Source organism: Dama dama, chromosome 23, assembly GCF_033118175.1.
Source record: "Dama dama isolate Ldn47 chromosome 23, ASM3311817v1, whole genome shotgun sequence".
In the NCBI taxonomy this organism is placed as follows: domain Eukaryota; kingdom Metazoa; phylum Chordata; class Mammalia; order Artiodactyla; family Cervidae; genus Dama; species Dama dama.
The window spans coordinates 66,952,929-66,975,454 of record NC_083703.1 but is presented as its reverse complement, the minus strand read 5'-3'; the positions used below and the strand labels follow the sequence as shown (position 1 = coordinate 66,975,454).

The window sequence follows — 22,526 nt, the reverse complement described above, 5'->3', positions numbered from 1 at the left end:
AGTGTGTATGTATATTTATCTTTAGAATAATGGATACTGCCTAAGTATTTTCCAAAGGAGTAGTACCAGTTATAATCTTATCAGAACTGAACGAGAGTTCTAGTTGCTTCATATCCTTGCCAACACCTAGTATTTTCTTTTTTTTTCCCCCTTTATTTCAGTTTAGCCCTTCTAGTTGTTGCGTAATGGTGTTTTGTTGTGGTTTTATATTGCATTTTCCATACTAATGATGTTAATATCTTTGCATATGTTTATTGGCCATCTAGATATCCTCTATTGTGGTATGCTTGTTCAAGTCCTTTTCCATGTTTCTGCCGCATTGTCTTTTCCTTAATGATTTACAGAAAATCTTTATTATAAATATAAATGTGTTGTCAGACATATCAGATATCTTTCCTCACTTTATGGGTTGTCTTCACCCTCTTAATGGTATCTTTTGATGAACAAAAGTTCTTAATTTTAACATAGTCCCATTTATCAATTTTTTTCTATGGTTAGCTCTTTTCTGTGTCCTGTTTAAGAAATCTTCGGCTACTCCAACATTACAAAGATTTTCTTTGTTTTCTTTAGAAAGATTTATTATTTGACATTTCACATTTAAATCTAGCATGAGATGTAATCAAGACCTATTCTTTGCCACTTTATGTCAGTGTCACCTTTGTCACATATGTGAGCCTACATGTGGAGTCTCTGTTAAGGGGGTTAAGTCTATGTGTGGGGATTATTTCTGGACTCTATTCTATTCCGTTAATTTGCTTCTCTTTCTTTTTGCCAATAACACACTGCCTTTAATTATCGTATCTTTACAGTAAATCTTGAAATCAGGTAGTGTAATTTACCAATTTAATTCCTCTTCTTCAAGATTATCTTAGCTATTATAGGTGGTTTGTATTCCCATATCAATTTTAGAATAATCTTGTAACTTTCTACAAAAATGCTACTGTGTTTTGATTGGGATTATGTTGACTCTGTACCAGTGTTTCTCAGCCAGAGTGATTTTTACCCTCCACAGGACATTTGGCACTATCTGGAGATGTTTTGGTTGGTCCTCTTAGGGGAGTGCTCCTGGCACATTGGGGATGGGGCCAGAGATGCTGCTCAACATCTGACAATGCACAGACAGTCCTCTACCAATAAATTGTCCAGCTCGAAAGTGTCAATAGAACCACTGTAGAGAAATTCAGAATTAATGTAATCAGTGTTTCTTTGTGTTTCTGTCTACCATCTTATTAAGTATTTGTCTTCTGTTTGACTCACTGGTTTTGCTTCCTTTTTTTTCTCATTTTTCACCTTCCTTTGGATTAATAAAAAATATTTATTATCCGTTTTCATGCTATTCATGGGGTTCTCAAGGTAAGAATGCTGAAGTGGTTTGCCATTCCCTTCTCCAGTGGACCACATTTTGTCAGAACTCTCCACCATGACCCATCTGTCTTGGATAGCCCTGCATTGCATGGTTCATAGTTTCATTGAGTTATACAAGGCTGTGATCCTTGTGATCATTTTGGTTAGTTTTCTGTGATTGTGATTTTCATTCTATCTGCCCTCTGATGGATAAGGATAAGAGGCTTGTGCAAGCTTCTGATGGAAGGGACTAGCTATAGGGGAAGCTAGGTCTTGCTCTGGTAGGCAGGGCCTTGTCCATTAAATCTTTAATCCAATTTTCTGATAATGGGTGAGGCTGTGCTCCCTCCCTGTAGAACCAGACATGGAACAAGGTTCTATGGATCAAGGCTATGGTCTTTCCAGTGGTTATGTATGTTTGTGAGAGTTGGACCATAAAGAAGGCTGAGCCCCTAGAATTGATGCTTTCAAACTGGTGCTAGAGAAGACTCTTGAGAGTCCCTTGGACATCAAGGAGATCAAACCAGTCAATCCTAAAGGAAGTCAACCCTGAATATTCATCAGAAGGACTGATGCTGAAGCTCCAATACTTTGGCCAACTGATGCGAAGAGCTGACTCATTGGAAAAGATGCTGATGCTAGGAAAGATTGAGGGCAGGAGGAGAAGGGGGTGACAGAGGATGAGATGGTTGGATGGCATCATCGACTCAGTGGACATGAGTTTGAGCAAACTCCAGGAGATGGTGATGGACAGGGAAGCCTGGCATGCTGCAGTCCATGGGGTCGCAAAGAGTTGGACACAACTGAGTGACTGAACAACAATGAATTTATTTGTCCCATTTTTACTGCTCTCTGAACTTGTTAGGAACATATTCTTTTACAGTTCTTTTGGAATTTACCCTACAGATTTCAACATGTTAGCTAATACAGATTTCTTTTTTTAACCACTTCCTGGTACTACTAGTCTCTTAATATCCTTATCTCCTTTTACACTATCCATGCGCCTTTTGTGCATTATTGTCTTGCATTTTACCTTCAATTTTGAAAGATATTTTTGTAGAGTGTAAAATTCAAGGTTAGCAGTTACTTTCTTTCATCACTTTAGAGATGTCATTCTGTTGTTTTGTGGATTTCATCATTTCTTTAGAGAAGCTATCTATCACTTCTACCGCTGTATTAGTTTTAAGATTTTTCTCTTTATTTCTGGCTTTTTGACTGTATGATGTGTCTCTGTGTTTCTCTTTGTATTGTCAGCTTGGAGTTTGCTGAGCTTCTTGAATCTGTGGGTTAATCTCTCTCATTTTGTTAGCCATTTCTCAGCCATTTGTCCCCCAGCAGCAGCCTCCTCTCAGAAGTCATGTATTTTGAGATTCCTGAAGACTGTGGTTTTGCGTATAGGACCCCAATCCTATATGACCACATTAAAAGCATCATCGTTTCTTTTTCATCAGTGACAGCCCTCAGCCTGGGCCTCATCATAAGCGTGAGCCACATCCAGAATCAGCAAATAGACCAAAGGAAAACAAACAAACCAGCTGTTGATTGTTGACTCACCGTGACTTTCATCCTTCACTGGAGTATTAGTCCATCTGGTCTTTGTTGCTTCTACAACTATTTGATGCTTTAAGAAATGGTTTTTAAAATTTTGCTGGGTTTCTTTAGTTGTCACCAGGTATATTGGCCTGCTATCCTCTACTGGAGCTACTTGAAAGGAGAATCTGTGCAGATGTTTTTGAGTGCTTTGTCATACGCCAGATGCTCTTGCGGCTTCTAGGTGTATGGTTGCCTAGTCTAAAGTAGGTAAAACAGGCACAAACAAAATAATTCAGCATGCTGAATACTGTAATAGCAGTGTATACGGTGCTAGGAGAAAGGTGAGTATGACAGCACCACCTGTTTAGGGAATTGCAAGTTTTATCGCTTGACATGGTGCAGTTTCCATTTCAAGGGGCGAAGCAGTGAGAAATGAAGCTGATGAGATGGGCACGGGCCTGATGGTGCAGAGCCCTGTAAGCCGTGGGACAAAGGCATTTACACTTTAGGCAGGCTGCAAAGAGCAGGTGACAAATTTTAAGCATGGAAAAGAGTGATCCGGGTTTTTGTTTTAAAAAATTACTTACATGTCAGTGTGAAATGTGGGTTCAAGAAGGACATACACGCAAGGCAAGGGTTGCCAAAGAAAAAACATTATGATCAGTCCAATATTAAGTAGATGGTTATAAGCATCAATAGGTTTGAAAGATATTGAAGGGGAAGAACTGATGAAACTTAAGGGAAGAGTGGAATTAAGAGAGAGGTGAGGGGCTTCCTCAGTGACTCTGTGGTAAAGAATCCACCTGCCAAAGCAGGAGACACAGGTTCGGTCCCTGGTCCAGAAGAATCCCACATGCCACAGAGCAACTAAACCTCTGTGCCACAACTACTGAGCCTGTGCTCCAGAGCCTGGGAGCTGCAACTACTGAGCTCACCCACCACAACTACTGAAGCCTGCGAATTCTCGAACCTGTGAGCCGCAACCACCGAAGCCTGTGCGCCTGGAGCCTGTGCTCTACAACAAGAGAAGCCACTGCAGTGAGAAGCCCAGCCACCACAATGAGGAGTAGCCCCTGCTCGCCGCAACTGTAGAAAAGCTTGGGCAGCAATGAAGACCCAGCACAGCCAAAAATAATTTTTTGTTTTTTTTTTTAAAGGGAGGTGAAAGAATGCAGAGAGTCTAAGGTGTCTAGCCCAGGTGAGGACCATAACTCACGAAGGGAATAACAGCAGAAAGAGCAGATGAGTTCAGTTTGGGACAGGCTGTGGTGTACTCACTTCGCTAGCTCTGTTACAGTTTTCCTCCTGTAATCTGAGAACGTAGTTCCTGGGACCCCCAGGTTATCTTCCTGAAACTCCTGAGATGAATAAGAGAGACGCAGAACCCCAGGCCATTGCCTTCCGCCCAGCTTTAACCAGACACTGATTTTATCTGTTTTACATGCTGGGCTTCCACTTAAACTGTTCTATTTGAAGAAAGTTTTCCATGCTAAAAGGAAAAAAAGTTACTAAGCAGTGTTTCCTTCTTCATTCATCTTCCCATTTTAAGTCTGTTTCGAGTCACTTATTTGAATGGAGTCCTTTGGTAGGACGTGCAGTGCTACCCTCTCTGAATCCTTGTCTGTGACTCTTTGACCCTGATGGCTGCATCTCTTTACTATAAGTAGGGTTTGGGGGGCCACAATCCTTTATTTCTAGTCAGTAGATGCTATTCCAGTTTTCTCTATTGCAAATGAGAAGTCCAAAGCTGGTCATTTTGTAAGTTATTTGTTGTTTCTTCCTGAAGGCATATGTGATTTCCCCCCTTTTATGTTTTAGTGTACAGGAATTTTACCAGAATGTGACTAGATGTGTATCCTTCAGTCTTTTCAATCTCCAGGTAAATCCTTTTGCAGCTCAGGCAAGTGTTTCAGTTGTTTATTTGTTTTAGCTCCTCCATCTGTTCTTTTTTCTCCTTCTGGAATTCCCAGCTATTTATCTGTGGGTTCTCCCAGATCTGTCCTCCAAGCCTCACATTTTCTTTTTTTTTTTTTTTTTTTTCACATTTTCTATCTCTTTGTATTTCTGCTCAGTTTTAAGATAGCTATACTTGATCTTCCCAGCCACTAATAGGATTGCAGTGAGTAACTGTCTTTTAAAAAAATTTTTTTAGTAAGTTGAGCTTTCTTGGTATGGAAAGACATGTTTTTAAAATTCTAAGAAATATCTTTTTGTCTTGTAATTGAATTTCCTTATTATTGTTTTTTCAGATTTTTATCTATCTCCTTTTGTTGTTTGGGTCACGCTAAGCCCTGTCTGACTCTTTGCGACCCCATGGACTGTAACCCACCAGGCTCCTCTGTCCATGGGATTTCCTAGCCAAAAATACTGGAGCGGGTTGCCATTTTTCTTCTTCAGTGGGTCTTCCCAACCCAGAGATTGAACCTGTGTTTTCTGCATTAGCAAGCGGATTGCTTACTGCTGAGCCACCGGGGAAACCTTCTATCTCCTTTAGTTCTGTTTCTCCAAGGTTCACCACCTCAGGGGTGCTCTGCCTGCCTTTCCTACTCCTGACCTCTGTGTCCCAGTAAGTGGTTACTTCTTTCATTCTGTTGTTACAGTTCTAGTACCTCCGAATCATCGGTGTGTGAGCTGGTGCTGATGGAGTGTTGGTAGTCCTCGGCTTAGCTTCCTTAGCTTCTGGCATCCACACCTGGCATTTTGCTAGCCTGGATTAGGGAGGATTTGAGCTTCTTCCCTTCCCTGGCTTCTTGGAGGTCACAGAGACCAGGAACCTCACAGACCAGCAGTGCCCTTCCTCTCTTGGAACTCTGGGGACCAAACTTATGCCAGCCTAACCATTGTCGCAGAGCCCCCTGCTGACCCCAGGGGAGAAATCCAGGACCAGCCGTCTCTCTGGGCTGAGCAGGTTTTGCCCACACCCACCAAGCACCACTTGCCTGGCAGCTGTATTGGGACAGGGAGAAGCAACAGACACTTTTATTTTAAAAAAAAAATTTTTATTTGTTTGGCTGCCTTGGGTCTTAGTTATGGCATGCAGGATCTTTATTTGCAGCATGTGGAATCGAATTCCCTGACCGGGGATCGATCCCAGGTCCCCTGCATTAGTGTGGAGTCTTAGCCACTGGACCACCAGGGAAGTGCCAGCAGACACTTTCTTGTCATCATCTGTTCAGAAGCCCCCAGCAAAAAGAGAGACCACCAGGCTCGGTGATCTCTAAGCCTCCATGCCTGCCTTTTACAGCCACGCGTATTTATGGTCTCCAGCTTCAGCTCAGTCCTCAGTACCCTGGGACCACACTTTTATGTCTTCCCAGCATGCTTTGCTTTCCCCAGAGGGAATACTGGAGACTTTTATTTCTCTCCTCAAGCCCTCTGTTTCCCCTCCTTCTTGTTGACTGTCAGCCCATGACTTTGCATTTCCCCTCATAGAGAAAAAGAGCTTCTCTTGTGTAAAGTTGCTCAGCTCCTTCGATTACCTGTAAATCTGTCTCCTTTCCTGCCTGCCTGCCGCCCACCTCTCCATCCTGCCCCAACCTCTCTTCTCCCATGGTCTCTGTGCTCATGTGTGCTCCTGGTTTTCCCATTTCTCTGGCCGCTTCCTTTCATTTTGTTTTGCTTTCAGTCTCACCCAGTTCTGAGTCTTCTCCTGTATTACTGGCTGCCAGGGAGTCTTTTTCAGTGAATAAAGTTGATTCAATCACCCTCTGCTTAGAACCTGTCCATGATAAGAACAGGCGTAACTAGTCCATGCTGGTAAAAGTCAGAGTAATGGTTACCTCTGGGTAAGTAACCATTGGGTAGGGGAAGTGGGAATTGATTGCAAAAAGGAATGAGGGAGCCTTTCAGTGTGCTGGAAATAATTCTGTATCTTATTTTGGGTAGTGTTTCATGGGCCTCTGCATATATTGAAATTCACTGAGGTTTCTGTTCACTCCTCCCTTGAATCTTGCCTCAAGCGTTTTCCTCCTGTGAAACCCAGGCTGTCTGTCTGAGTGTTAAGACATGTAGGTCTTCCAGGCTCATGTAGGACGGTAAGCACAGGTCTCTCCTAGTTCTTCATAGACCATGTTATCACTGTATATCTGCTTCCCTCACTGGACTGAGAGCTCCCGAAGACCAGGAACCGGCTCTTTTCCATTCCGTTGCTCCCCCAGCACCTCGTGCAGTGACTGGCACGTAGGCCCCCACTGAATGTCTGTTGATGAGTGCGAGTTCACTTTGTATTTGCTCTGAGCTTGGCCTTCTGTACTGAAAAGTCTCCTTCCCTCCAGCCTGCAGGATGTTTCCTCAGTGAGAGGAAGGCTGTTGCACAATGGCGGTGTTTGATACCCCAGAGGAGGCCTTTGGCGTCTTGCGTCCAGTCTGCGTTCAGCTCACCAAGACGCAGACGGTGGAGAACGTGGAGCGTTTGCAGGCCCAGTTACAAGCCGTGAGTGACTCTGCCCTTCAGGAACTTCAGCAGTACATCCTCTTCCCTTTGCGATTTACCTTGAAGACCCCAGGCCCCAAAAGAGAGCGCTTGATCCAGAGCGTGGTGGAGTGCATCACCTTTGTCCTCTCTTCAACATGCATCAGGGAACAAGGCCTCCTCCAGGAGCTCTTCTCGGAGCTCTCTGCCTGCCTGTATTCTCCCGGCTCCCGGAAACCTGCAGCTGTGTCCGAGGAGCTGAAACTGGCTGTGATCCGGGGCCTCAGCACGTTGATGCACTCGGCTTATGGGGACATCCTTCTGACTTTTTACGAGCCCTCCATTCTGCCTCGCTTAGGATTTGCTGTATCTTTGCTGTTGGGTCTCGCAGAACAGGAGAAATCCAAGGAAATTAAAATGGCTGCCTTAATATGTTTGCGGGTTCTGCTCTTTCAGTGTGACTGCCAGGACCATCCCCGCGCCTTGGATGAGCTTCAGCAGAAGCAGCTGGGGGATCTGTTTGCTTCCTTTTTACCTGGACTCTCCACGACCCTGACCAGAGTCATTACAGGAGACTTCAAACAGGGGCACAGCATCGTCGTGTCTTCCCTCAAGGTCTTTTACGAGACAGTGAGTTTCATTATGGCCGATGACCAGCTCGGAAGGGTCTCAGAGGTCCCGGCGAAGCCTGCCGTGGAGCGCAGAGTAGCGGAGCTGATGGTTCACAGGGAAGCCAATTGGGTAAAAAATACTGGTGACAAGTTGACCATCCTTATTAAAAAGATAACAGAGTGCATTGCAGTCCACCCACACTGGAAGGTCAGGCTGGAGCTGATAGCCTTTGTCGAGGCCCTCCTCTTGAAGTGCAGTCGGTCACTGATCGAGTCGGCTGGTCCCCTTCTGAAGGCCCTGGTGAGTCTGGTAAATGATGAGAGTCCTGAAGTCCAAGCCCAGTGCAATAAAGCCCTGAGGCGTTTCGCAGAAGAGAAGGTGGTGGTGGGCAGCAGAGTCTTCACTGACGTCCTGTCAGAAAACCTGCACTCCCTGGCCACGTCCCTTCCCCGCCTGATGAGCTCCCAAGACGACCAGGGCCGGTTCTCTACTCTCTCCCTGTTGCTCGGGTACCTGAAACTCTTGGGCCCCAAAGTGGACTTCGTCCTCAACTCTGTGGCCCACCTCCAGCGCCTTTCCAAAGCGCTTATCCAAGTTCTGGAGTTAGACGTGGCTGACGTCAAAATTGTTGAAGAGAGGTGCTGGAACTCGGAACATCTGAGTGCTTCTCCAGAGACTCCAGCCGCGCGGCCCTGGGCTCAAATGCAGAGGAGATATTTCCGCTTCTTCACCGACGAGAGGGTTTTTCTGCTCTTGAGGCAGGTTTGTCAGCTGCTTGGTTTCTATGGGAACCTCTACTTGCTGGTGGATCACTTTATGGAACTGTACCACGAGTCCGTGGTGTACCGGAAGCAGGCCGCCATGATCCTGAATGAACTGGTCGTGGGAGCTGCTGGGCTGGGGGTGGAGAACCTCCATGAAAAACACACTCCAGCCGACCCGGAGGAGCTGAGGGAGATCGTGACCTCCATACTTGAAGTATACACAAGCCAAGAAAACTGGTATTTGGTCACTTGCGTGGAAACTGAAGCCGTGGGAGAAGAGCTGACGATGAAGTGGGCGGGCCTTCAGGCCCTCGCGGCCGGCGCACACCCCTGCCGGTCTGCCTCTTCTCCCGCCTTCTCAAAGCCGAGTCCCACCATCTGTTCCATGAACAGCAACATCTGGCAGATATGCATCCAGTTGGAAGGGATCGGCCACTTCGCACACGCACTAGGGAAGGACTTCTGTTTGCTCTTGATGTCAGCCCTCTATCCAGTACTGGAGAAGGCTGGGGACCAAACCCTGCTCATCAGTCAGGCGGCCATCGGCACCATGACAGACATCTGCCAGGCTTGTGGCTACGACTCGCTGCAGCACCTGATCAATGAGAATTCCGACTATTTGGTGAACGGGATCTCTTTAAACCTGCGTCATCTCTCACTGCACCCCCACACCCCGAAGGTCCTGGAAGTCATGCTGCAGAACTCGGATGCGAGCCTGCTTCCTTTGGTTGCAGATGTGGTTCAAGATGTCTTGGCCACCCTGGACCAAATTTATGATAAGAGAGCTGCGACTTTTGTCAGTGTCCTGCATGCCCTGATGGCAGCATTAGGTAAATTGCGAGCCCTTTTTAATGCTGATGGGAGGGAAGCAGTAGTATCCTTGTTTGCTGCATCTTGTTTTTTTGTTTGTTTGTTTATTTGTGGTTATGCTATGGAGGACATTATTTCATTATTTGTATAGTTGGTTATCTGATCCCATATGTTATGCTAGGGTTCCATTGCTTATGTTCTTATGTTTGTAATAGTCTCTTTTATCCCAACAGGCTCAATGCTCCTGCTCTATCCCAGGGATATGAACCCTGCACGCTAAATGTAAACGTTATTTTTATTTTACAGAGAAGGAGAACTAAAGTTCACTGAGCTCCTACTTAGCCGAGGTCACACAATTAATAAGGAGGAAAGTCAGGATTTATGATGATTTTGTTCTCTTCAATATACCAGACTGCTTCTGACAGTATTTAGAGTTAGCAGTATCTTTGCTAATGTAGAACAGAACTAGCACGAATTATTCAGTCCACAGATAATCCAGAACAGTACTGTCCAATAGAGCTTTCTATGATGGTGGGAATGTTCTATATCTGTTCTGTCCAGTACAGTAACTACGTGCAGCAAGTGCAACTGAGGGACCAAATTATTTTTATTTAAATAGCCACACATAGCTAGCGACTGCCACGTCAGAGCAGGCCTAGAAACTTTGCTTTAACCTTTCAGTTGTATGAGTTGGTTTGAATTTCTCTCCATCCCTTTGAACTTGTTGGGTATCTGTTGAAGGTATTAACCACCATTAAAATGGTAGCGTTTTTGGACTCTAAGAAAAAGAATCCCTCCACTGGATAGTCCATCTTTGCATGAAAAAAAACAAAACAAAACCCCAAAAATGAGCTATATACATGAGTTCCTTTTATCCAAAGAACATACATCCAGTGTTTATTTCAGTACTGCCAGTAGCCACCAAAGTAGGTGGAAAGGTCGCTGACCTCATTTTGTCAGCTGACAAAGCCAAGACCACATAAGAAAAGTTTCTCAAGGAAGATGACTGAACAGGGGCAGTCCTGTACATGTAAATGTTCATGTAAATGTTCTTTAATTCTTTCATTAAATAAAGGGTGGCTGTTAGATGTCAGACACTGTGCTAAATAATCAGGGTACAGCAGTGAACAAGACAGATAAACTCAAGGAGCTTTCCTGCTACTGTGAGAGGGTAACAGGAACAATAGCAGAGTGGTCAGGGAGGGCTTCTCAGAAGAAGGGACATTATAGCCATGACCCAGAGTTTGAGAAGGGCTCATCTTGGAGCTATCATGTCCTTTTCAGGGTTTTAAAGAATATTCGGCCAAGCGAATAGCAGGTGCAAAGGCCTGGAGGGAAGAAAGGGCTTGGGGTCTTTGGAGAATGGGAGAGAGGTCACTGTGGAGAGAGTGACACCAGATGATATTGAAAGGGTGGGTAAATGTGAATCCCACAGGCCTTGTAGACCAAAGGAAGGAGTAGGGGTTGTATTTTGCAACCATGAAGGAGCCTGCATCCTGGGCTAGTCACTGGGAAAGCAGCGATGACCAAGGAGAACCTGGTCCCTGCCCTCGTGGAAGTGCAGCTAACACTGGCTGACTATTTATAGATTTTAGATTATGATCAGCTTCCATGGCCCAAATATTCCAGGGCCCAGACTCCTGCCCTTAGTGCTTTGGCGAACTCTACTATGTCTTAATTTGAGTTTTAAAAAAAATATATTTAAAAAGTAAATAAATAAATAAAAATAAAAAATATATTAAGGCCTATTAAAAATATCCTCGGGGACGTCCCTGACAGTCTAGCAGTTAAGACTCCATGCATCCAGTGCTGGGGTCACAGGTTTAATCTCTGGTTGAAGAACTAAGATCTCACATGCTGTGCGGCATACACACACTCATGATAGTTGTGCCTGCTCAATTGTGTTGGACTCTTGTGTGACCCTTTGGACTGTAGCCCGCCATGCTCCTCTGTCATGGGATTATTCAGGCAAGAATATTGGAGTGGGTCACCATTTCCTCCTCTAGAGGATCTTTTGGACCCAGGGATCGAACCTCCTTCTTCCTGTGTCTCCTGCATTGCTGATAGATTCTTTATCCGCTGAGTCATTGAGAAAAGCCACAGTGTGTTAGTCACTCAGTCATGTCTGAATCTTTGCAGCCTCATGGACTATAACCTGCCAGGCTCCTCTGTCTATGGAATTTTATATATATGCATCAGGGTCTTTTCCAATGAGTCAACTCTTCACATGAGGTGGCCAAAGTACTGGAGTTTCAGCTTCAGCATCAGTCCTTCCAATGAACACCCAGGACTGATCTCCTTTAGGATGGACTGGTTGGATCTCCTTGCAGTCCAAGGGACTCTCAAGAGTCTTCTCCAACACCACAGTTCAAAAGCATCAATTTTTCAGCACTCAGCTTTCTTCACAGTCCAACTCTCACATCCATACATGACCACTGGAAAAACCATCGCCTTGACCAGACAGACCTTTGTTGGCAAAGTAATGTCTCTGCTTTTTAACATGCTATCTAGGATGGACAGGGATGCCTGGCATGCTGCGATTCACGGGGTCGCAAAGAGTCAGACACGACTGAGTGACTGAACTGAATCGAACTGATATATATATATATATATATTCTCTCAGGAGACATCTCATTTTGGGCCTTGAAAATGGGATTGCCTTGGATTGCCAGTGTCTTTGATCATTTCTAAAGGAGGGATCCTGTATAGCACCCTTTCCTTAAATTGTAGAAAGGAAAATGAGGATGGCAAAAGCTTGACTTGAGAACATCCTAGGAAAAGCTGTGAAAGTGGAGATAGCTATTCCAGAAGTTTCAAAATAACCCAGACAGCACTTGCATTTTGAATGGTAAGCAGTACTGTGGGGAACGGATCAGCCCCACATGAAGCAAAGTAGCACTATCTGCTGGCCTTTCTTCTTGTCATCAAATTGTCTAACGATGGTCACATTCTCTTAAGATGGGAGTGGAAGTGTGGTCTCAGGGAACTTCTGAAAGGTTTTAAAAGAACCCAGTATGCCTTTCAGGAAACCGAGTTACTATAAGCAGAGCGTTTCACACTCATTGACTAAAAAGCCCTAAGGTTCCATAGTGAAGGCAAGAACTGTCAGTTAAATTACTGCTTAGCACCAGCTACTGGTTGGCTGATTATTTGTAACAGCAACAACAACAAAAAATTGAGTCTCTTTGAAAAATGAGAAAGCATCCGTACCACACACCTTGGCCCCTGAAGAACATGCCACATCCACCCACGGGGCTGCTATATTGTTTTGATGGCCGCATAGTGTTCTGTTCTGCGGCTGCACCATGATTTAAGCAGTTCTTTCTTGGTGGGCATTTTGTTTGTTCTGATCTTTTTCTCCCCACAAAAAATGCTTCAGTGAGTATCTTTGTAGATCATTTTGGACATGTCTAAGTGTATCTGTAGTGTAAAGTCCTAAGGCAATTGCTGGCTTAGAGAGTGTTACATTTGAGTCTTTGATAGAGAGATACAGTTTCAAATTGCTCTGTAAAGAGGTTACACCAATTTAAACTCCCATCAGCAGTATAAGAGAAGTGCCAATTTTGCCACCCCCTCACCCACCCTGTATATTACCTGAGCTTTTTGATCTTTGCTAATCCAGTAGGAGAAAAATTGCACCTTATTATAGCTTAATTTGCATTAAGAGTGAGGTTGAGCTTCTTTTCGTATGTTTAAAACCCATTTGTGAGCAAAGACTTTTTAACGTCTGGCAGTAGCCTTAAATCTAGAAAATAATCTTCACAGCGTGTCTGCTTTCAGCACTGTAAATGCTGGGTACTGGCTTTAACCCATTGGGAATGCAGTCCTTCAGAGTACAGTAAGGACAGGTTTACATCTGGGCATCGAAGCATTGGCATAATCGATCCCTTCATGTAGGAACCTTCAAATACTGGACCAGGAGTTCTCATGTCCAGCATCTGCTCTCTGCCACTCCCAGTTACCTGGCCCTGGCATAGCCCATCTGCTATTGCTGTGACTCTTTGCAGATGCTCCTTGATGGAAAGGAGATTGTTGCTGTTGCTGTCTTAGTTGCTAAGTTGTGTCTGACTCTTTGTGACCACATGGACCACAACCCTGTAGGCTCCTCTGTCCATGGGATGTCCCAGGCAAGAATACTGGAGCGGGTTGTCATTTCTGTCTCCAGGGAATCTTCCTGATCCAGGGATCGAACCCACGTCTCCTCCTTTGGCAGGTGGATTCTTTCCTGCTGAGCCACCAGGGAAGCAGAAAGGAGATTAGCAGGTGCCAAAGGTCATCAGAGACTTTGCCCTGCTGTCTGCAAAAGGAGGACAAAAATTCAGGCTACCGGGCTTTCTTATTGTTTTGTCCTTTAAGTATGAAGTGCCATTTTTGAAATGAAGCCCTGGGGGACCCCAATATATAAAAAGAGTTTAAACCAGAGCAGTGCTGGCCACAGAAGGGATAGAAACCCTGTTCCCACACTTTAACCTGCTGTCTCTGGGTGCCCTTCCTCTTGTGACCCTGAGACATTTCTGCAGAGCCCTAAGGCTCCTCAAGGCACAGTTTGAAAACCCCTGATTCGGTACCATTTGAAGCTTATTCCGTGGTGACACATCAAAAGTATTGGAGGATCACTGACGAAGAAAAAGCTTTGGAGAGAAAATGCCAGCCTTCTGAAGCATTTTGTATCAAATACCTGTGTGAGATTTGTTAGTTCTCAAGGCTCTGCTGAACCTCTCTTCTGCTGATGAGCGATGTAGTCTGCACTCAGAATTTTGTCTCTTGTAGCTGTCCTTCAGTCTAGCATATATACTCACTCAGCATGTATTTTGAGCGTGCACTCCATGCTGGGCAGATTGGCTTTCCAGGGGTGATCACTGGACCACGGTGTCTTATGGGAGATTCAGACACTAAACAGTACATGCAAGGTAAATACAGTAACTGCAAATGGTGATGAGTTGAAATGAAAGAACGTGTCTAAGATAGCATATAAGAGACCGAAGTTGGGATGGTGCAGGAGTCACGGGATGGCTTTACTGGGCAAGTGTATTTGTATTGAGACATGAAAAGTGAGTTGGAATTAACCAGATGTGACACAGGGGGTGAAAGTATTCCAGACAGTGAGAACAGCACTTACGGAAGTTCCCAGGCAGGAGGGCACCTGACAGATTGGAGGAACCGGAAGATGGTCAGTGAATAGGCAGCCAGGAGTGGTTAGAAGAGCAGGTTGGAGAGACAGGTAGAGACTGGATCCTGTGGGGGGCACATGGGCCATAGCAAAGAGCTTATTCTAGTTAGAAGGTACTAATGCCTATTGTCAATGACCAAGGTGATCATTATAACACTTTATTTACAGCTCAGTGGTTCCCAGATGCTGGTCATCTCGGGCAACTCCAGGAGCAAAGTATAGGGGAAGAGGGAAGTCCTTTGAGCCAGAGACCATCAAGTCTTGAGAAAGGCCTTGAGAACCCCACAACAGCCGAAGACATCGAACAGTTCGTGCTGAACTACCTCAAGGAAAAGGATGTGGCAGCTGGGAACGTCTCAGATCTTGATAATGAAGACGGTAACTATCATTTATTTTGGCTTCAACTGTTTTGTTTGTTTTTTTTTCCTTTCTTTTTGAAGCAGGTTATTGTAAAAACAATGAAACATTAAAGAAAGTTTGGAAATAAGAAGCATCGTTCATAAGCCCACCATGCTAATGTAGGCATTCTCACTTTGGGTGTTGTCTTTTTCCATCCTTTTCTGTTGCAAGCCTGTTTTTATTTGATTGCAGCCACAGTTGAAATGTATGATACCCTTTTTGCATTTAGTTATATAAGAAGGAGCTCTTCACGTTGCTATGGAGTTTTCATAATTAATGTTTTAATAGCTGCTACTAAGCATCCATTCCCCTGTGGGAAGTTTAGGTTGCTTCTAGCTTTCCACTCTGATAAACAGTGCTGCAGTGTATGATTCTGTGCATGTGACCTTTTCCTTCCTTTTGCATATTTCTTTATAAATCCCAGAAGTGGGATTTCTAGGTCAAGGATATGAACATTATTTTACGCCTGCCGAATTGCCTTCCAAAAAGGTTGTGTCAATTTATGCCTTCCCTTCAGCAGTACAGGATTAATACTGGTTTCACCACAGCCTTGCCAACAACGGCTGTCACCAGTTTTACTTCTCACTAGTTCTGGTTATTTCACTTTGCATGTCTTTGATCACTAGAGAGGTCAAACATCTTTCTGCACGCATCTTTCCTAACAGTTTTTTCTTTCCTTACGCCCATTATCTTTTCATATACTTTGTCCATTTATTTTATTTATTGGTAGGAGGAGATTCCAGTGTTTTTCTTACCAACAGATATGATAAAGGAGAAGGGAGTTTAGGCTAGTTGAAACTCTGGCCTGTTGTTTTATTCACAAGCTCAATCTGGAGCTTCAGGTCACGGAAGGATTAATAAATTATTAGAATCTCCTCTGCAAACGTAAAATGCCAAGTCATAATGAGCTTGGTGGTCTCAGAACTATCCTAAATCGAACTGAGTCCCAAATTAGTTTGTTAGGTTGGAGTTGAGCAGATTTCTCTCTTTTTTTTTTGGCAGTCTGTACTCTGAGGCTCTGGTGAACCGAAGCCAATATTTTTTTCAGGATAACAGGAAATAGTAGTTCAGTGCAGCTAACTACAACAAATTCCTTCTAAATAGCAGGGAAGCATCACAACCAAGTAAAAATTTATGCAGAGCTGAGTTGTTTTTCTCTCCAGAAACAGACTTTTCTGATCAGAAATCTATCCGGCTTTTTCGCCTCCGTTTTGTTTCTGGAGCCAACCCAATCCTCGTAAACTGCACCCCTTGCACCATGAAAGAGAGGCATCTTGATCCCTGGTAATCCAGATTGGCCATTCCTGTTTGAAATTCTAGCATCGTCCCTGAATCCATTCTTTCATGATTAGGAACTTCTGGTTTTAGTTGATGTTCGCCAGAAGCAGAGTGAATGAATCAAATCTTTCTTACAATAGCAAGAATCCACAGCTCTCAAATAGCATTCCACAGTAGGTGAATTTCAAACAACCAGTCCTCCTCCAGAAGCAGAGTACAGCCTTGTGCTTATCATTATCACTCATCAAGTACACACCACACACTTGGCATTATAAGGAATATTTAGATTGATAGTGGTTTGACATGGGTTTTTTGTTTTAGCCATAAGTGCACCATGGGTATCTGAGGCCCCTATTGCCAGGAAATCCAAGCATCCTATAAACACATTTTCCTTTATCTTTTCAGCATTGTTAGAGACAGATGTGGACTCTTAAGATTCTGTTTTTCCAGCAGAGGAAACTGAAATGGAAGAAAGTTAGGGGAGCAATACTCAGCTCCATGGAAATGAGCACAGCTGATATTGAGGATTGTGAGGGGGGGGAGCGGTGGTAGGATAGAGGCTATAAGCAGAGGGAGGAAGAATTTCAGGGGAGGAATTTTGGCCTGGGTTTCACGCTACTCAAGTGTTTTTTGTTTTAATTTACAGACTTACACTTATCTCATGCAATGTATCACTCCAGGCAGTGAAAATAAATAAATAACTGGTGACATTCATCTCATTTAATTCTCTCAAAAAGCCAATGAGATATACATGCTTTATCCCCATTTTTTTCAGATGAGGTAACATGCGGTGAGAGGAGCTGCTAGTAGGATGTGGAGGCAAGACTAGTCCTCTGATCAAACCCCATCATTGTATATTGCACCAAGCTGCCCTGGTGTTATCTCTCATACCAGGATGCACAAGGCTTGATCTTGGCCCTCAAAAGAGCTTTCAGGCTGGTAAAGAAGACAGACATGTACCCCCTTAGTCAAAAGGAGAGGAAAGAGAAAAAGGGCCAGAGGCCCACCAGGGAACTGCCCAGCCTCAGGGCTCCCAATTAGAACCTTGCCCTCTTATGTTTTTATTTTAAATATTTATGAATGGCAACTTAGAAAAGGCTAACAGTATAGGGAAAACATAAAAATCGTTATCTCATGACCCCATCTCTGTTAATATTTTGTACTTCCTCCTGTCTTTCTAGAAAACTTTATATAATAGCACTCACACTGTATATGCAATTTTGTTTCCTGCTTTTCTCTTTTTAACACAATGTTATTTCATAGCCCTTGATAAACACAAATTTTCAGGCCTTCATAACATGCCATTCATTCTATGGATCATACCATGGTTTATATAACCATCCCCCTACAGTGGACATGGATGGTTTCCCCCCAGTTTTTAGCTGTTAGAGGTAATGCTTTGGTGAATATCTTGACTCAGAGCTTGACCCACCTTTTTTACATGGTTTCCTTGGGATCAGTTCCTTGACATTTTCCCTCTAAAGTCTTACTCCAGATCTGAGGTTAGGAGGTTAAGTTGAGCTGCGGCATCTCTCAGAAAACACTGCCCCCAGTTATGCTCTTTTTCCAGAGGAGCAGTCAGACCCTCCCGAAGTGGAGGCGGATGACACCGGTCCCCATGTGGAGCCACCACTGCCAGTGCAGATCCAAATAGCCACGGACGTGATGGAGCGCTGCATCCACCTGATGTCAGATAAAAGCCTGAAAATCCGCCTGAAGGTCAGTGTGCAGCCCTACCCCTGCGTTCCCAGAGCAGCGGGATGAGGTTTGGTCTGCGGGCAGTGACTGCAGGGTGAGCAGGAGCCGCCCTTATCTCCGGTGCATGTGCGGTGGCCAAGAGAAGGCCTCAGGAGGAATTTATCTGTGGGATGCCATCTTAGTCTTTCTGTATCGACCCAGATGCCAAAAGGGAGCCGAGTCCCCTTGATGGAATTAAAAAGCACAAAGTTTCAGAGTCATTGCGTCTCCAAGGGAAAAAAAAAAGTCACATGCTTTGGGAAGGATATCATTTTCTGTGCTGACTTAATGCGGGACACAGGTTTTAATACTTTAAAGTGGTCATTCTTCCAAGCCTGACTGTAGCCCTTATCTCTGTTTCCGCTTCCATTCTCATCCTAGGCCAAGCATCAACACTTTTCTTAATCTTACATCCTCGCTTGCTGGCAGTTTCTGAAGCAGCCTCCCCATCATCAAGGACTTAAACTATACAGTAGTGATTCCAATAACAGGCCGGGGTGGGGGTGGGGGGTGGGGGCGGGGTGAGCATGGGGGTCACAGCTTTCAGATCACCTGGGGGCAGATCTGACACCCACAGGAAAGCACAGCCTGACCCACTCCTCCATACCCACAAGCAGGAGTGAGAAACACAGCCGCCTCCATGAATTACTGATAGTGATGAGAGCACTTTGCCCTGACCAGGGACAGTGGGCTGGGAAACTCTGGCCCACAGATTACTTCAAACTTCATCATCTGGGTTTTGTGGGACTTGTTTAGTCTTCCCAGAGATACTTACTTCTTAGTATTTTCTGTTCCATTCAAGAGTTACTTTTCAGGTGCCTTTTGTTAAGTGGTGTCTGGTTGATACATTAACAAAGTGTCTTCCCTCTTCTGGACACTTTGTAGCAGCCATGTATGAAAGTGAAAGTTGCTCAGTCATGTCAGACTCTTTGTGACCCCATGGCTTATATAGTCCATGGAATTCTCCTGGCCAGAATACTGGAGAGGGTAGCCTTTCCCTTCTCCGAGGGATCTTCCCAACCCAGGAAATGAACCCAGGTCTCCCGCATTGCAGGCGGATTCTCTACCAGCTGAGCTACAAGGGAAGCCCAGCAGTCATGTAACCACTGTAGCTATGGAGAGCGTCAGCACTGGAATCAGATCGACATACCCAAGTTCAAATCCTGGCTCTGTCCCTCACGTCCCCTGGAGTAGATCAGTGTACCTTTTTGAGCATCTTCTGGTTCATCTGTAAAGTAGATATGATAGTACCTACCTCACTGAGTTATTTGCTATAAAGAAAAAACAGCATGAGGTGTGGCATTTATACTCATTCACTTATTCACTCAGCGCTTATTGAGGACTGCTACAGATCAGGCAGAGGGTATATAGAAGGAAATGAAGCAGACACGATCCCTGTCTTCATGGAACTTTCTGTGTCTCGAGGGGAAAGAGGTGATGCACAAATACACACATGTACGTGGAGGAAATGCTGTGAAGATAGTAAGAGGTTCTGTTATAGAAAATTCACACCTGCAGTAAACGTATTTGGGAACCTACTCTTCCCACGGCCTGTTGAATAAGAGGGAGCTTATGTTCCAATTTAGAACAGTTTTTTGGGTGACGTTTAAGCTTATAGGATGAGAAGGAACCAGCCCTGCAGAGGCAAAAGGGAGAGGAAGAACATTCCAGGCAGAAGGGGGAAAACCTGCATCTTTGAGTCAATGACGTATGATGTAACTTGCCCAGTTAGTGACAGAACACACATCCAAAGCCAGTCAGTGATCCTAAAGCCATTTCCCCCTGCGTACTACCCTGCTCTCCTGAGGTTTCTCTTCTTCCCCTAACTATTCGGCCCTCAAGGGCAGGGCCTGTTTTGTTCTCTGTTTCTGTTCCAATCCTCCTATGACCAGCACATCCTAGGCATCCAATCTGGGTTTCCTGCAGACCTCACTCTGTCTTCCTGACTCACATGTGTGCCCTCATCTCCTCTCTGCTGGGGGGAAGCCTGCCCTGGTCATCACAGCGACCGCTGCCTGTGGCCCTGAGCAGGCCGTCTGTCTTCAGTGAACTTTGAGACCTGAGAGATCAGGAGACATATTTTCAGAAAAGGTAAAAAAACCGAATTGACATCTAGGCTATCCCAGACCTCTCTTGTGAGGTCGACCTGTGTCCCAGCTGCCTACTTGATCTCTGCTTAGAGGTAACAGAACCCGATCTCCCTCTTCCCTCCCAGCTTTTTCCTCCTCCCCTGTTCCTGTCTCATAAAGCTGCACCTGCGTCTATTCAGTTGCTAAGCCTGAATCCAAGCAGCTCTTTTTAATACTTCTCTTCACTTCCCCAAAGAGCAAGCCCTTCAGCAATTTAAGCCATTTCATCTCCAAAACAGATCTCAAACGCTTCACATCCCTGCCTCTGTCTCCACCATGTGGCCGCGTGACTCCACCCCCATGCCACCCAAGTGGATGTATGTCTTAGCTTCCTCCAGCGCCTCCTCACTTCTCACTCCCACTTCAAGTCCCCCCTCCACTCAACAGCCAGAGTGACCTTTTTAAAACATGAATTGTATCATATCATGTTCCTGAACATTCCCCTGGCTCCCCACCGCATTTAGTACCAGATAAAAAAGTCTTAACGTGATGCCTTCATGGTCCAGCCCCATCTTACCCCTCCTCTGTCACGCTCCATGCTGCCCTGCTCTAGTTTCTTTTTATTTATTCATTTATTTGGGTGTACTGGGTCTTAGTTGCTGCATTCAAGATCTTTGTTGTATCGTGTAAGATCTAGTTTCCTGACCAGGCATCAAATCCAAGCACCCTGCATTGGGAGTGCCGAGCCTTGGCCACTGGACCACCAGGGAAGTCCCAGCTCTTCCACTTTTTATGTGACTAGCTCCTGCTCATCCTTTATGCCTCCTTGTGGAAGTTACTACCTTGTTTCTGCCTTGCTCATCTCCTTATAGCAACCTTGCAAGGAAGATACTGACATCCCCTCTTTTGACAGAGGAGGAAGCCGGCCCAGCAGCCCTCCCAGCAGTTTGTATGATGTAGATCCCTCCCTTTAGTGTCTTTGCATTTCTCCCTTGACTTTGTCCTTCGTAGCACTCATCACAATTGGCAATCATTCATCCCTTTATTTGTCTTAGCTAAGGTCTAAGACCTTGGATCTTTCCCCAGTTGACCATAAGCCCCCCATGAAGACAAGGTAACATGTATTTTGAACATACGTATTTTGTCCCTGTGTGCCTCCCACCCAGTATACCTCACCAGTGCTTGGCATGTAGTCACGAACTCATGAGTGTGTAAACTTTATTCTTTTTAAGTGGCGACTTGATCGCAGGTATTTGGTTTCAAGCCTTTACGGTCTGCTGCAATCACGTCCTCTTCCCTTTCAGGTCCTGGATGTGCTGGATCTGTGTGTGGTTGTTCTGCAGTCCCACAAGAACCAGCTGCTTCCCTTGGCTCATCGGGCCTGGCCCTCGCTCGTGCACCGACTCACCAACGATGACCCCCTGGCAGTGCTCAGAGCCTTCAAGGTACCGCACCGGTGCCCCACTGCCGTCAGTCACAGGGATTGCGGGATGTAAGCTGGAAGCTCAGCAGTGTTTTGCGGGGATTGGTTCTCCTTTTATCTGATGTGACCTACTATACCTTGAAGAAAGTACAGAAAAATAAGAAAAGTACAGAGAAAAAAAAAATGAAAGTTTCCTTTTGAATTTGAAGCAGAATGAGTGAGCTAGTAGATGAAAGGGCCACCAAGATCCAGTGAGCACCTCCTGTGCCCCAGGCAGCATGCTTGGCAATTCTCCACGTGTGAGCTCATCTCCTTACAACACCCTTGCAAGGAAGAGACTAACATCCCCATCTTTGACAGAGCAGGAAACAAGCCCAGAGATGTTGAGGAACTTTCTCAAGATCACACAGCTGGGGACTTCCCTGGTGGTCCAGTAGTTAAGAATCTGCCTGCCAATGCAGGAGACAGAGGTTCAATTCCTGGCCCCGGAAGATCCCACATACCTCAGGGCAGCTAAGCCTGTGCACCACAACTACTGAACCCACACTCTAGGGCCCACCGCTGCACAAGAGGAGCCGCCACAATGAGAAGCCCACACACCACAACTAGAGAGTAGCCCCCCGCTCACCACAACTAGAGAAAGCCCTCACACAGCAGTAAAGACCCAGCACAGTCAAAAATCAAAACAAAGATCACACAGATAGTAAATGATAGAACCTGAATCTGTGAGTTCATGCCCACGTTCTGTGCATGGCACAAAGAGTCAAGGTGAAGAGGCCAAGGGTCTGCAGGCTAGCAGTGGGCACCCTCTATCCAGCTGGGCAACTCTGGACAAAGCTCATGGCCACCTAGCCCACCTTTCTCATAGTTGTTATTGTCGAGGGTAAAATGAGACTATTTGGTGAAATGCTTTGAAAAGGTAAAAGCCCTCTGTGTATCCATGGTATTATTCTCCCTGACTTAGTTTGGCGTATGT

The 22,526-nt window shown here is 45.1% G+C and overlaps 1 protein-coding gene across 2 annotated transcripts in view; it reads left to right on the top strand.

Moving 5' to 3' along the window:
* The window catches only part of TTI1 (TELO2 interacting protein 1), a 40,884-nt gene that overhangs the window by 3,117 nt on the left and 15,241 nt on the right, over positions 1–22,526 (top strand). The window contains exons 2-6 of one of the 2 annotated variants that reach the window (XM_061127257.1): positions 4,035–4,075; positions 7,152–9,494; positions 14,813–15,022; positions 17,892–18,040; positions 21,432–21,572. In XM_061127257.1, coding sequence (XP_060983240.1) covers positions 7,193–9,494; positions 14,813–15,022; positions 17,892–18,040; positions 21,432–21,572 — 2,802 coding nt within the window. In that variant the 5' untranslated portion in view covers positions 4,035–4,075; positions 7,152–7,192. The remainder of the gene's footprint in view (positions 1–4,034; positions 4,076–7,151; positions 9,495–14,812; positions 15,023–17,891; positions 18,041–21,431; positions 21,573–22,526) is intronic. The other variant, XM_061127256.1, reaches the window with a different exon arrangement.